Raw genomic sequence first — 16,657 nt, 5'->3', positions numbered from 1 at the left:
ATCAGATCAGACCCTAATCTGCCCCTTGCGGGCACCCAATCACCCGCCCACACGCTCAGATTGCCCTCTGACCCCCCCTTATCAATTCACCAGTGCATTAATTACATCTGTTCTTCCCTGTAATAACCCACTGATCACCTGTCAATCACCTGCCAATCACCTATCACCCATCAATCACCCCCTGTCACTGCCACCCATCAATCAGCCCCTAACCTGCCCCTTGCGGGCAATCTGATCACCCACCCACACCATTAGATCGCCCGCAAACCCGCCGTCAGATTACCTCCCAAATGTATCGTTTACATCTTTTATCTTCTCTAAACACCCACTAATTACCCATCAATCACCCCCTATCACCACCTGTCACTGTTACCTATCAGATCAGACCCTAATCTGCCCCTTGCGGGCACCCAATCACCCGCCCACACGCTCAGATTGCCCTCTGACCCCCCCTTATCAATTCACCAGTGCATTAATTACATCTGTTCTTCCCTGTAATAACCCACTGATCACCTGTCAATCACCTGCCAATCACCTATCACCCATCAATCACCCCCTGTCACCCCCTGTCACTGCCACCCATCAATCAGCCCCTAACCTGCCCCTTGCGGGCAATCTGATCACCCACCCACACCATTAGATCGCCCGCAAACCCGCCGTCAGATTACCTCCCAAATGTATCGTTTACATCTGTTATCTTCTCTAAACACCCACTAATTACCCATCAATCACCCCCTATCACCACCTGTCACTGTTACCTATCAGATCAGACCCTAATCTGCCCCTTGCGGGCACCCAATCACCCGCCCACACGCTCAGATTGCCCTCAGACCCCCCCCCCCCCTTATCAATTCGCCAGTGCATTAATTACATCTGTCCTTCCCTGTAATAACCCACTGATCACCTGTCAATCACCTGCCAATCACCTATCACCCATCAATCACCCCCTGTCACTGCCACCCAACAATCAGCCCCTAACCTGCCCCTTGCGGGCAATCTGATCACCCACCCACACCAATAGATCGCCCGCAGATCCGACTTCAGATCACCACCCAAGCGCAGTGTTTCCATCTATTCTCTCCTCTAAACACCCACTAATTACCCATCAATCACCCATCAATCACTCCCTATCACCACCTGTCACTGTTACCTATCAGATCAGACCCTAATCTGCCCCTTGCGGGCACCCAATCGACCGCCTACACGCTCAGATTGCCCTCAGACCCCCCCTTATCAATTCGCCAGTGCAATATTTACATCTGTTCTCCCCTGTAATAACCCACTGATTACCTGTCAATCACCTATCAATCACCCATCAATCACCCCCTGTCACTGCCACCCATCAATCACCCCCTGTCACTGCCACCCATCAATCACCCGCTGTCACTGCCACCCATCAATCAGCCCCTAACCTGCCCCTTGCGGGCAAACTGATCACCCACCCACACCAATAGATCGCCCGCAGATCCGACATCAGATCACCACCCAAGCGCAGGGTTTCCATCTATTCTCTACCCTAAACACCCACTAATTACCCATCAATCACCCCCTGTCACTGCTACCTATCAGATTAGACCCCTATCTGCCCCTAGGGCACTCAATCACCCGCCCACACCCTCAGAATGCCCTCAGACCCCAGCCCTGATCACCTCGCCAGTGCATTGCTTGCATCCATTCCCCCCTCTAATCACACCTTGAGACACCCATCAATCACCTCCTGTCACCCCCTAGCACACCTACCCATCAGATCAGGCCCCAATTTGCCCCGTGTGGGCTCCTGATCACTCGGCCAAACCCTCAGACCCCCTTCCGATCACCTCCCCAGTGCATGGATTGCATCTATTTTCCCCTCTAACCACCCCCTGAGACACCCATCAATCACCTCCTGTCACCCCCCTAGCACTCCTATCCATCAGATCAGGCCCAATACAACCTGTCATCTAAAAGGCCACCCTGCTTATGACCGGTTCCACAAAATTCGCCCCCTCATAGACCACCTGTCATCAAAATTTGCAGATGCTTATTCCCCTGAACAGTCATTTTGAGACATTTGGTTTCCAGACTACTCACGGTTTTGGGCCTGTAAAATGCCAGGGCGGTATAGGAACCCCACAAGTGACCCCATTTTAGAAAAAAAAGACACCCCAAGGTATTATGTTAGGTGTATGACGAGTTCATAGAAGATTTAATTTTTTGTCAAAAGTTAGCGGAAATTAATTTTTATTGGTTTTTTTTCACAAAGTGTCATTTTTCACTAACTTGTGACAAAAAATAAAATCTTCTATGAACTCGCCATACACCTAACGGAATACCTTGGGGTGTCTTCTTTCTAAAATGGGGTCACTTGTGGGGTTCCTATACTGCCCTGGCATTTTAGGGGCCCTAAACCGCGAAGAGTAGTCTAGAAAACAAATGCTTCAAAATGACCTGTGAATAGGACGTTGGGCCCCTTAGCGCACCTAGGCTGCAAAAAAGTGTCACACATGTGGTACCGCCGTACTCAGGAAAAGTAGTATAATGTGTTTTGGGGTGTATTTTTACACATACCCATGCTGGGTGGGAGAAATTTCTATGTAAATGGACAATTGTGTGTAAAAAAATCAAACAATTGTCATTTACAGAGATATTTCTCCCACTTAGCATGGGTATGTGTAAAAATACACCCCAAAACGCATTATACTACTTCTCCTGAGTACAGCGGTACCACATGTGTGGCACTTTTTTACACCCTAAGTACGCTAAGGGGCCCAAAGTCCAATGAGTACCTTTAGGATTTCACAGGTCATTTTGCGACATTTGGTTTCAAGACTACTCCTCACGGTTTAGGGCCCCTAAAATGCCAGGGCAGTATAGGAACCCCACAAATGACCCCATTCTAGAAAGAAGACACCCAAAGGTATTCCGTACGGAGTATGGTGAGTTCATAGAAGATTTTATTTTTTGTCACAAGTTAGCGGAAAATGACACTTTGTGAAAAAAAACTATTAAAATCAATTTCCGCTAACTTGTGACAAAAAAATAAAAACTTCTATGAACTCACCATACTCCTAACGGAATACCTTGGGGTGTCTTCTTTCTAAAATGGGGTCATTAGTGGGGTTCCTATACTGCCCTGGCATTTTAGGGGCCCTAAACCGTGAGGAGTAGTCTTGAAACAAAAATGACCTGTGAAATCCTAAAGGTACTCATTGGACTTTGGGCCCCTTAGTGCAGTTAGGGTGCAAAAAAGTGCCACACATGTGGTATCGCCGTACTCGGGAGAAGTAGTACAATGTGTTTTGGGGTGTATTTTTACACATACCCATGCTGGGTGGGAGAAATACCTCTGTAAATGACAATCTTTTGATTTTTTTTACACACAATTGTCCATTTACAGAGGTATTTCTCCCACCCAGCATGGGTATGTGTAAAAATACACCCCAAAACACATTGTACTACTTCTCCCGAGTATGGCGATACCACATGTGTGGCACTTTTTTGCACCCTAACTGCGCTAAAGGGCCCAAAGTCCAATGAGTACCTTTAGGATTTCACAGGTCATTTTGAGAAATTTCGTTTCAAGACTACTCCTCACGGTTTAGGGCCCCTAAAATGCCAGGGCAGTATAGGAACCCCACAAATGACCCCATTTTAGAAAGAAGACACCCCAAGGTATTCCGTTAGGAGTATGGTGAGTTCATAGAAGATTTTATTTTTTGTCAAAAGTTAGCGGAAATTGATTTTAATTGTGTTTTTTCACAAAGTGTCATTTTCCGCTAACTTGTGACAAAAAATAAAATCTTCTATGAACTCGCCATACTACTAACGGAATACCTTGGGGTGTCTTCTTTCTAAAATGGGGTCATTTGTGGGGTTCCTATACTGCCCTGGCATTTTAGGGGCCCTAAACCGTGAGGAGTAGTCTTGAAACGAAATTTCTCAAAATGACCTGTGAAATCCTAAAGGTACTCATTGGACTTTGGGCCCTTTAGCGCAGTTAGGGTGCAAAAAAGTGCCACACATGTGGTATCGCCGTACTCAGGAGAAGTAGTATAATGTGTTTTGTGGTGTATTTTTACACATACCCATGCTGAGTGGGAGAAATATCTCTGTAAATGGACAATTGTGTGTAAAAAAAATTAACAAATTGTCATTTACAGAGATATTTCTCCCACCCAGCATGGGTATGTGTAAAAATACACCCCAAAACACATTATACTACTTCTCCTGAGTACGGCAATACCACATGTGTGGCACTTTTTTGCAGCCTAACTGCGCTAAGGGGTCCAAAGTCCAATGAGCACCTTTAGGCTTTACAGGGGTGCTTACAATTTAGCACCCCCCAAAATGTCAGGACAGTAAACACACCCCACAAATGATCCCATTTTGGAAAGTAGACCCTTCAAGGTATTCAGAGAGGGGCATGGTGAGTCCGTGGCAGATTTCATTTTTTTTTGTCGCAATTTAGGAGAAATGGAAACTTTTTTTTTTTTTTCTCACAAAGTGTCATTTTCCGCTTACTTGTGACAAAAAATAATATCTTCTATGAACTCACTATGCCTCTCAGTGAATACTTTGGGATGTCTTCTTTCCAAAATGGGGTCATTTGGGGGGTATTTATACTATCCTGGAATTCTAGCCCCTCATGAAACATGACAGGGGGTCAGAAAAGTCAGAGATGCTTGAAAATGGGAAAATTCACTTTTGGCACCATAGTTTGTAAACGCTATAACTTTTACCCAAACCAATAAATATACACTGAATGGGGGTTTTTTTATCAAAAACATGTTTGTCCACATTTTTCGCGCTGCATGTATACAGAAATTTTACTTTATTTGAAAAATGTCAGCACAGAAAGTTAAAAAAATCATTTTTTTGCCAAAATTCATGTCTTTTTTGATGAATATAATAAAAAGTAAAAATCGCAGGAGCAATCAAATAGCATCAAAAGAAAGCTTTATTAGTGACAAGAAAAGGAGCCAAAATTCATTTAGGTGGTAGGTTGTATGAGCGAGCAATAAACCGTGAAAGCTGCAGTGGTCTGAATGGAAAAAAAGTGGCCGGTCCTTAAGGGGTAGAAAGCCCTAGGTCCTCAAGTGGTTAAAAACTAGAAACATTTATGCTGGCCACAAAAGTGATGAGAAAGATGTTTCAAGGGGTCTAACACCTGGCATGGCGGAGTGGGATACACGCCAAAAGTCCCGGGGAAAAATCAGGATTTGACGCACAGCAGCGTTTTAAGGGCAGAAATCACATTGCATGCTAAATTGGAGGCCTAAAATGCTTTAAAACATCTTGCATGTGTAAACATCAATCAGGTAGTGTAATTAGTGTACTGCTTCACACTGACAAACCAAAATCACTGTGTAATGCAACACAAACAGCTGTTTGTGTAGTGATGGCCATGCTGGACTGGTGCGCACCATGGCCAGAGTGCAGGCGTTAGCGGTTTTCCAGCCCATGTGGTCGCCGGGCTGAGGTAGCTCAATGACAGAACAACAGTGACTGTCCAGCTAATCGAATTTGTCTGTCCACAATGAAGCAACGACCTTATTATCTTGGGTGTGCCCCCCCCTTCCCCCAAGACACTCACATAGCCGGCGGTCATTGCTTCATTGTGATACGCAAGCCCCTTCACTGCAGCAAGGTAACGATCATGAAGGGGAATTGACACGTGTATATGCCTTTTGTTTTGTTGTTGCAGCTGCAGTACAGCCAGAAAAATTAGGCAGGCCGCTGCTAGCCTTAAAAATTCAGGAATCCGCCTGGAGTCCTGGACCCTGTTGGTGGTGGCGTAGAAGGCAGTCAAGCAGGCAGAGATGCTGTGTGGGGAGCGACTTAGTCTTGGGGCAGGCAGTCACACGGCATGCAGGCAGAGATGCTGTGTGTGGTGATTGACTTAGTCTTCGGGCGGGCAGTAGCCCTCCGGGATCCATGCCTCAATCATTTTGATAAAGGTGTGGTACCGAACACTTTTGTGACCTAGGTGACGTCTCTTCTCAGTGACCATGCCTCCAGCTGCGCTGAAGGTCCTTTCTGACAGGACGCTTGAGGCAGGGCAAGACAGAAGTTGGACGGCAAATTGGGACAGCTCTGGCCACAGGTCAAGCCTGCACACCCAGTAGTCCAGGGTTTCATCGCTGCTCATACTGTCTACATCCAGACTTAAGGCCAGGTAGTCGGCTACCTGACGGTCGAGGCGTTGGTGGAGGCTAGATCCGGAAGGGCTAAGGTGAGGCATTGGACTAAAGAATGTCCGCATGTCCGACATCACCATGAGATCGCTGGAGCGTCACGTCCTTGCCTGCATGGGAGAAGGATTACTGGTAGTGGCACCTTTATTCCGCTGTGCTGTGACATCACCCTTAAACGCACTGTAAAGCATAGTTGCCAGCGTGGTCTGCAAGTGCTGCATCCTTTCTGCCTTCAGGTGAGTTGGTAACATCTCCGCCACTTTGTGCTTATACCGAGGGTCTAGTAGCGTGGCCACCCAGTACAGGTCATTCCCCTTGAGTCTTTTTATACAGGGGTCCCTCAACAGGCTGGACAACATTAAAGACGCCATCTGCACAAAATTTGGATGCAGACGTACTATCCATCTCCTCTTGCTCTTCCTTAGTGATGTCAGGTAAGTTCTCCTCCTCCCCCCAGCCACGAAGAATACCACGGGAACGTTGAGCAGCACAAGCCCCCTGCGACGCCTGCTGCGGTTGTTCTTCCTCCTCCTCCACAAAAAAAACACCTTCCTCATCATCTGACTCCTCTTCCCCACACGACTCTTCCTTCTCTCTCCCCCCCCCCTCCCCCGTGCTGCCGCAGGTGTTGAGGAAACATCTGGTTCTGCTGAGAATTGATCCCATGACTCTTCCTCCTGTACCTGTAACTGTTCCTGTTTACGCTCCTCCACAGCTTGATCCGCCACTCTACGCACGGCACGCTCCAGGAAGAAAGCATATGGGAACAAGTCGCTGATGGCGCCTTCACTGCAACTCACCATGTTTGTCACCTCCTCAAACGGCCGCATGAGCCTGCAGGCATTTCCCATGAGTGTCCAGTACTTCAGCCAGAACATCCCCATCTCCTCAGAGCATGTCCTTTCACTGTAGTTGCAAAGACACTGGTTGACGGCTTTCTCCTGTTGTAGCAGGCGGTTACACATCAGGAGTGTTGAATTCCAGCGAGTCCGGCTATCGCAAATCAAGCGCCTCACCGGAAAGTTTTTTCTCCGCTGAATATCGGCCAAGCGTGCCATGGCCGTGTAAGACCGCCTGAAATGCCCACACATCTTCCTAGACTGCTTCAAGGACATCCTGTAAGCCTGGGTACTTACACACAAATCTCTGAATTATTACATTCAGCACATGTGTCATGCAGGGTACATGTGTCAACTTTCCCAAATTCAAAGTCGAAATGAGATTGCTGCCATTGCCACACACCACGTTGCCGATCTCCAGTTGGCGCGGGGTCAGCCACTGATCCACCTGTTTGTTAAGAGCAGCCAGGAGAACTGCTCCAGTGTGACTCTCTGCTTTAAGGCAAGACATGTCTAAGATGGCGTGACACCGTCGTACCTGGCATGCAGCATAGGCCCTGGGGAGCTGTGTAGCTGGAGAGGAGATCGCAACACCAGTAGAGTTGTACTGCCACTCAGCCAAAGAGGAGGACGAAAGCAAAGAGGATGTAGCAGGAGGAGAAGGAGAGGAGGTGGCAGGAGGCCTGCCTGCAAGCCGTGGAGGTGTAACAACTAGGTCCGCTGCACAGCCACGTACTCCCTGCTTGCCAGCGGTCACCAGGTTCACCCAATGGGCTGTGTAAGTAATGTACCTGCCCTGACTGTGCTTGGCAGACCAGGCATTCGTGGTCAGATGGACCCTTGACCCAATGCTGTGTGCCAGAGATGACACCACTTGCCTTTCAACTTCACGGTACAGTTTGGGTATCACTTTTTGTGAGAAATAATTGCGGCCTGGTATCTTCTACTGCGGTGTCCCAATAGCCACAAATTTCTGGAAGGCAAGACATTGGCTTCTTCCGCTCAAAGATTTCCCTCACAGACACCTGGCTGCTGCTGTGGGCAGAGGAGCAGGAACCGCTCAAGGTGAGAGGTGGAGTGGAGGAGGGTGGCTGTGATTGTGAAGGTGCAAGGGAGAAAGTGGCTGAAGAGGATGCACCTGAAGGAGAAAGAGGAGAAGGAGGGTGGCTTTTCTTTTGTGTGCTGCTTTTCCTCAGGTGGTCTTCCTATTGCAGTTTGTGCCTTTTCTCCATGTGCCTTCGTAAGGCAGTTGTCCCTAAGCTGGTGTTGGCCTTTCCGCGGCTCAGTTTTTGGTGGCAGAGACAACAGATGGCATTGCTCTCATCTGAGGCAGACACACACAAAAATGTTCACACCACTGAGCCCTGGGGAGATGGCACTATGGTAGCGTCAGCAGCTGACATTGAAGGCCAACATGTTGGCTGGCTGTCCATGGGTGGTGATACATGGCGCTAGACACTGCCACCAGCTGTTTCTGACAATGAGCTCCCCCTGCTTCTTTCAGAAACTCGTCTCCTCCTACTCCTCTCTGACTTCCCCTCTGAACTATCCCCCTGTTCATCTCCTCTATTGGGAACCCATGTGACATCAGTATCATCATAATCATCATAATCATCCTCCCCAGCTTTGCTTGTATCAGACACCTCCAAAACTGCACCAACAGCAGGTACTTCATCATCCTCCTCCTCACACCTTACGTCCATAGTGTTGCCTAACTCAGACATATGAGGTGGTGTAACTTGCTTAGCACCTTCATCTTGTAACAATAATGGCTGTGAATCAGTGAATTCCCCACCAAATAACTCCTGCGAAGTGTCAAATGTAGCGGATGTGGTGCTTGGAGTAGCGCTGGTGGCTGCGGAAGATGAGGTGTTCTGTGTTAAATAGTCAACCACGTCCTGACAATCATGGGAGTTGATGGGACGTGCCTTCTTCTGAGCACTATACTTTGGTCCAGACCCGCACGAAATCACGTCAGAACGACCTCGAACAGACCTGCCGGGTGGCCTGCCTCTGGGTCTGCCTCTGGCTCTGCCTGTTGTTTTGTCCATATCGGGGGGGGGGGGGGGGGGGGGGGATGAAGGTGAAAGGTATGCACTGACTTGACTAATACAAGGTGCAGTCACACAGGTGCAGTGAAAGGTATGCAGTGACTGGTATTACAATACAATGGGCAGCTGTCACACAGGTGCAGTTAACAGGTATGCACAGACTGGTATATAAAACAGAGTGCGGTCACACAGGTGCAGTGAAAAGTTATGCACGGACTGGTATTACAAATGTGCAGCTATCACACACACACAGGTACCCTGAACAGGGATGCAGTGACTAGTATTACAAATGTGCAGCTGTCACAGGTACCGTGAACAGGTATGCAGTGACTGGTATATAATATAACACTGCATGCGATCACATAGGTGCACTGAACAGGTATGCAGTGACTGGTATCAATACAATGTGCAGCTGTCACACACACAGGTACCGTGAACAGGTGCAGTGACTGGTATATAACACTGCATGCTTCTGTCACGCAGGTGCAGTAAACATGAACAGGTATGCAGTGATTGGTATTACAAATGTGCAGCTGTCACACATGCAGGTACCGTGAACAGGTGCAGTGACTGGTATATAATATAACACTGCGTGCGGTCACGTAGTTGCACTGAACAGGTATGCAGTGACTGGTATCAATACAATGTGCAGTTGTCACACACACAGGTACCGTGAACAGGTGCGGTGACTGGTATTTATCACTGTGTGCTTCTGTCACGCAGGTGCAGAAAAAATGAACAGGTATGCAGTGATTGGTATTACAAATGTGCAGCTGTCACACGCACAGGTACCGTGAACAGGTGCAGTGACTGGTATATAACACTACGGCCTTCTGTCACGCAGGTGCAGTAAACATGAACAGGTATGCAGTGATTGGTATTACAAATGTGCAGCTGCCTGTCACACACGTGCAGTGAAAAAGGTAGGCACTGAATGTGCTGGGCCTGGCAGTGGCACAGTAGGAATTAACAAGGGGCCAAGGGCCAGCTGTGACTGACTGACAGGGCTGTATATGTAAGTGTCAGTGGGACACAAAAAAATAAAATAAAATTGATCACAAGAACAACATTAGCTCTCAAAAGAGCTGTTGAGGGGTGCTTTTTAGCAATAAGTATCAGCAGGAGCAAGCTAACAAGAGCCTAACTAAGCTTTCCCTATGTCTCTGCAGCAACTCTCCCTTCTCTAATTACTGCAGCCACATGAGTGAGGGAAATGGCCGAAGCGAAGCTGCCTTTTATAAGGGGGAGGGGTGCTCCAGGAGGGAGTGTAGCCTGATTGGCTACCATGTGTCTTCTGACTGTAATGTAGAGGGTCAAAGTTGAGCCTAATGGTGTAGTATAGCGGACGGGTCGAACTCGCATATAGTTCGCGGTTCACCGCGAATGCGAACCTCAAAGTTTGCGCAAATCGGTTCACCGGCGAACCGTTCGGGCCAACTCTATTTGTGGTATCATTCTGACCTCAAATGATTGACTAAATTATCATTTCTATTTATCACTGTAAATCACTAAGGGTTTTAAAAGTATATAGACAGCTTTTTCCTGGGGTTAATGATCAGAGTTAGGTGAATACTTATGTTCAAATTGTATCTGAAGCTGAAAAAAATGAATTGAATACTTACCTAAGTAGTGGGAAGCCTCAGGATAGTCCAGAGGCTTCCCAGATGCTCCTGGTGCCCACCAATCCAGCACCAGGACCTTCTGAAAATATTCAATAATGACTTTTCGAATTTGTTCTCACTGCCACACTCCTGTCCGTGTACAAGCCCAGCCTCACTGCACAGGCACAAGTATGGCCCACAGTTGCGCATCTCCATGGACATCAGGATTTACATTGAATGCTTGATATCAAACATCACCTCACATACTGCAAATATATACAGAATTTAATAAATTATGAAGAAGAAAGTATGTGAAGTACATTTTTATCAGATTGATTCTCCATTTCTGGGAACTCATCCACAGTATCATGAAACACATTCTGAATCTTCTCTTCTGTTGTACAGGTGACTTTCAGAAGTTGCATCAGTTGCTGTCCAATTATAAAGACTGTGAGATCTCGCTTATATTCAACTATATCAAAGATGACTTGATCTACATTGTAGAATCACTGAACACGCAGAGCCTACTGAGTGAACTGAAGTCCTGTAATATTCCTAATGTGGAGGTAATGAGATTGCAGTGCTACTAGTTATTTCTTCAAAGCCCAGTTCCAGGCATGAATGTTTCCCTAGTCTGTACAGCACGCAGTGGCAGACCTTGTTTTTATAGGTGTAAACGTTTCTTGCTTAGGTGATCTTAAATGTCTTTAAAGTACCTGGCTTGGAAACCTTTCACCAGACATTTTCTACAGCACAGTCTTCCAGAGCTTTAAGGTGTGTACACACCTTCAGTAAGTATCATCATAGTTACATAGTTATTTTGGTTGAAAAAAGACATACGTCCATCGAGTTCAACCAGTATAAAGTACAACACCAGCCTGTTCCCTCACATATCCCTGTTGATCCAGAGGAAGACGAAAAAACCCTTACAAGGCATGGTCCAATTAGCCCCTAAAGGGAAAAATTCCTTCCCGACTCCAGATGGCAATCAGATAAAATCCCTGGATCAACATCAATAGGCATTACCTAGTAATTGTAGCCATGGATGTCTTTCAACGCAAGGAAAGCATCTAAGCCCCCTTTAAATGCAGGTATAGAGTTTGCCATAACAACTTCCTGTGGCAATGCATTCCACATCTTAATCACTCTAACTGTAAAGAACCCTTTCCTAAATAAATGGCTAAAACGTTTTTCCTCCATGCGCAGATCATGTCCTCTAGTCCTTTGAGAAGGCCTAGGGACAAAAAGCTCATCCGCCAAGCTATTATATTGCCCTCTGATGTATTTATGCATGTTAATTAGATCCCTTTTCTCTAGACTAAATAAACCCAGTTTATCTAACCTTTCTTGGTAAGCGAGACCTTCCATCCCACGTATCAATTTTGTTGCTCGTCTCTGCACCTGCTCTAAAACTGCAATATCTTTTTTGTAATGTGGTGCCCAGAACTGAATTCCATATTCCAGATGTGGCCTTACTAGAGAGTTAAACAGGGGCAATATTATGCTAGCATCTCGAGTTTTTATTTCCCTTTTAATGCATCCCAAAATTTTGTTAGCTGCAGCTGCTTGGCATTGAGTACGATTATTTAACTTGTTGTCAATGAGTACTCCTAAGTCCTTCTCCAAGTTTGATGTCCCCAACTGTATCCCATTTATCCCATCAATCCATCAAGCTCCACTCCACTGCTGCAGAAGGGGATGTGTGGACACTGATACATCTCTGCTGGGGGCCTGAAACAATATAGCGACACCCCTGCTTACCTGCTTATACAGGTATCTTTAGTAACAGCTCTTGACTGACAAAACTGGTAAAACTCACCTCACGCTAATGTACGTTCATATTATACAGTATTCAGATTCACTTACTGGGTAGAAAGGAGAATTGAGGAGAACTATATTATAAAAATTCTTCCTTTTCTTTTCTCCTTGGTAAGCTAGTTTGTATGCAGAAGCATAATTATGGATCACAGGGCTCCCCTGCAAAACTTTCATGGTACACAACTCCTATATTGCCCTCAGCAACGAAAAGCAACCCCCCCCCCCCCCCCCCCGCCCCCCTGCAACAGTTAATCACTGGATCCTTAAAACGGATCCAAGATGAAAAACTAACTATATCAAGTAACTTGTATATTTTATCTAAAGTTTCGATAGTTTACACAGCAAATCTAGCTGCAATCAGCTTCAACAGTTTATTATTATTTATTCATGTCATACAATGATAGTGGCCATGCTCTGTTTGTCACATTACACAAAGGCAAGCTGATCTGTATCTCCAGCCCTCAGCCTGTGAAATCTTCACTCCCTCTGCCTCTGAAATCTCTGGCTAGTAACCTCCTCCTCCTGCCCAGACTGAGCTCCCATAAGCCCTTGCTACTAAGGCTGAGAGTGCCAAGGCTCTCTGCAGAAGCTGTGGGTGAGGCTTGTTTAGTTTATAGGGAATTGGAGTATTAAAACAAAAAAAAATATTTGGCTTGAGGAATGCCCTATAAACTAAGTTTATCTCAAATCCACTTTTACTAGGTGGGGCTGGACTCCTTTCTTCCCTCCACAAGAATGGCCCACTTCCTGTGCTCATTTGGCTATCACCATTCATCCTCCTTCTAACAGACCCACAGATCAGCACAAAACTAAAGCTTGGGTTTACTTCCTCCAACATTGGGTCCCCACTGCACTCCACTGGTTCTTCATTTGATCTGAAAAGAAGGCACAGGAGAACTAGTGACTGAAGTGGGAGTCTAAAGGTACTAAAATAAAAGTAGGTAAGAAAAGTAGCATCACATTTTCCTCTAAAATTGTTGAGTGCTTTATTCAGTTTCAGGGTGAACTACCACTTCACCCCACTCAAGTGCACAACTTACCATATTCTCTATTTGCATTCAGATCCCTGCACTCCAATTGAATATAGATAGAAAAATGTCAGGGGATCGCAGTAATATGAGGGCCACTTCACCCTGAAACCAGAAGATAGCAGAGAACCACTGCGCTTCTTTACTCCACTCTAAGCACAAACAGTGGATACCCTGAAAAGCAAATTAAAAAGTGCACATAGTGCTGAGGGTAGTGCCACCACCCACGGAAGGCAGTGGCGTAGCTAAGGTGCTGTGGGCCCTGATGCAAGTTTTACAATGGGGCCCCCCAAGCACTCTATACATAACAATTGCCACTGCGCACCAAAACCTGCCAATGGCAACTACAGTGTCAGAGGTGCAAGAAGGGGATGGGGAGCAGTTTGTTAGTGATTACCACTATTCAAAGTATCTATAGAAGTAATAATTATTTATGAGCACAGGACCAATAGAGAGCTAATACTGTAGTTGAGGGAGGGCCCAAGGGCCCCGATGCGGTCGCTACCTCTGCACCCCCTATTGCTACGCCCCTGACGGAAGGGATATTCAAGTACTCCCCTTTTTGTGAATACACTCACCGAAGGTGCCTCTTGTGTCACTGCATCTCACAAGCTTGGTCAGCCAAGGATCAGCTTACTCTGGCAATGCAGCCTTTAAACGTTCATTGTAAACCATACAGGGAGCGGTTTATGTACGTATACACTCTGGCCATGGACCACAGAGCAGCACGTAACCATCGATTCACCCTGCTTCCTTGTCTGACGTCAATGTGCTCTGACTCTTCCCTATGCATTTCTTCATGTTTGTGACTCATTTAGGGGCTATATGCAGCTTAAAAGATGTGCACGAACAGCAAAGGTGCTATTATTTCCAGGTCCCACTCCTTGCAGTCTGAAGAGCATAATGACGTTGAGCATAAGCCCCAATAATATAATTTCTATCTGAGCTGAGGTTCCATGAACAAATGTTTAAAATGCTGTATATGTTTCAGAGAGAAAAGAGGAGTAATGTACCCTTCCTGTGAGATCAATTTACAAAATTAAATCTGTTTTAAAGAATTGATACAGCGGGGAACACCGCCTTGCTGGATTTATCCAGGTGATTCAGATTAATTGTTAATCTGTTTCTATGCATATGCATTTAGAAACCTTGAATCAGAGAGACACGGAGACCATATCTATAAGATTCATAACTAACAATTGTGTTTATTGGGTCGCAGTCCTTAATTTTATAGATTACATGACGTAACAATTAACCACTTAAGGACCGGGGCTGCTTTTCTAAGTCTGTGCTGCGTGGGCTCTCCAGCCCGCAGCACAGATCGTCATTGCTGCAGGGCGATCAGACTTCCCCCCCATTTTTTCCCCACTAGGGGGATGTCCTGCTGGGGGGGTCTGATCGCCGCCGCTCCTCAAAGCCCCCCACCGCAGTGCGATTCCTCCCTCCCTCTCCTTCAGTCCTCTTCGCTCCATGGGCGGCACAGGACGGCGATGCGTCCTGCGCCGCCTCTGATAGGCTTCAGCCGATCACACGGCAGCGATCCCCGGCCAATCAGAGGCCGGGGATCGCCGATCTCCTTTACGGCGCTGCTGCGCCGTATAGATGTAAACACAGGGGATTTCTTCCCGGCGTGTTTACATTTAGCCTGCGAGCCACGATCGGAGGCTCGCAGGCTGTTCACGGAGACACCCTCCGTGAACTGACATGGAACGTTTCCATGTAAAACCACAAACGACCAGCCGCCGCCTATCGTTTGAGGGACGGTTTATGGTTAGTAGAGGGTGTACATAATTATTAAGAGGTGTGTTAGGGGTGTACATAATTAAATATGATGCAATCTGATGAGCTCAGTGTCCTGTGATGTCTAGGTCAGGCCAGCATTGCTAACTTCCTTGGCATTTTACAGCGTCTTGCAATTGACCTTCAATGCTGATGTTGTTTTGCCTTTTGTCTCAGAGCTGGGACAGAGCTGACATAAGCTAAATTAATTGCAGCACATTACAAGAGAGCATAAGCAGTATAAAACAATATATAAATTGAGAGATAGGAGCAGTGACTGTTTGGGGTGTCTAATTAATCAATTCCGGATTTAATTAATAACCTATGAGGTAAAGAATGTTATTCAATACCTAGTCAATAATATGTCCATGACACCAGAACCCAAAGGCTCTGGTAAAATGAAACCTACAATGGGTAGGGAGAGAAAATTAAATACTTTCCCCACAGTCAGCCGTCGGTCTTTTCCTATTCCTCCCGGTGTCCTGGTGACTCGGCTGACCTTTAACCTGGATAATCTTCGCTTCTGCCCTGCGCATATTGACGGGCAGAAGTACGCACATTCCCCCGCCTCCTCCGTCCTAGCATCTGCGCTCCACTGAAAAGCAATGGTCAGATGCTAATCACTTAGCGTCTGACCCTTGCTCTTCAGTGGAGCGCAGACGCTAAGACGGAGGAGGCAGAAGAGTGTGCGTACTTCTGCCCGTCATTATGCGCCGGGCAGAAGCGAAGATTATCCAAGTTAAAGATCAGCCAAGTCGCCAGGACAACACAAGGAATAGTAGAAGACCGACGGCTGACTGCGTGGAACCACAGAAGCGGTAAGTATCTAATTTTCTCTCCCTACCCATTTTAGGTTTCATTTTACCAGAGCCTTTGGGTTCTGGTATCCTTTAATATTAAGTTCTGTGTCAGAACAGCAGCTGTTGTGTGAGTCTGAAAAATGATGTTGGTCATGATTAGGCTACCTTCTTAGATTATTTTTAATTGGTTAGATGTTTTATTTGATGAAGACATACAATCCAACATCTTAAAAAATTAGAGCTTTCCATGTTGATTGTTTTATTGATCAAACATTGTTCAAGAAAGATTTTTCTTGTCTGAATGGAGCATGGAAGGGGCATGGGCGTAAGCAGCGGGTACATTGTTGTGTACTGTATAAGGCAATACAAAGCTAGCAGCAGCAGTGTTCCAACCAATGTTTGATCAGATTTCCATTTAAATCCAATCAAATATCTAGTGATGCAAGTTAGTAAACCAGGTGAATTATCAATTTCAGGGAGACTGCAATCCTAGTTACATAGTTATTTGGGTTGAAAAAAAGACATATGTCCATTGAGTTCAAACAGAAAATAAGGTACAACACCAGCC

The 16,657-nt window shown here is 46.2% G+C and overlaps 1 protein-coding gene across 2 annotated transcripts in view; it reads left to right on the top strand.

Annotated features, from left to right (window-relative positions):
• Positions 1-16,657, top strand: part of LOC137531747 (NACHT, LRR and PYD domains-containing protein 12-like) — a 108,912-nt gene that overhangs the window by 28,213 nt on the left and 64,042 nt on the right. For both annotated transcript variants that reach the window (XM_068251712.1, XM_068251713.1), the window contains one exon: positions 11,070-11,230. In XM_068251712.1, coding sequence (XP_068107813.1) covers positions 11,070-11,230 — 161 coding nt within the window. The remainder of the gene's footprint in view (positions 1-11,069; positions 11,231-16,657) is intronic.

The sequence above is a fragment of the Hyperolius riggenbachi genome, chromosome 9 (assembly GCF_040937935.1).
Source record: "Hyperolius riggenbachi isolate aHypRig1 chromosome 9, aHypRig1.pri, whole genome shotgun sequence".
NCBI lineage: Eukaryota > Metazoa > Chordata > Amphibia > Anura > Hyperoliidae > Hyperolius > Hyperolius riggenbachi.
This window is presented reverse-complemented; position numbering and strand designations above follow the sequence as displayed.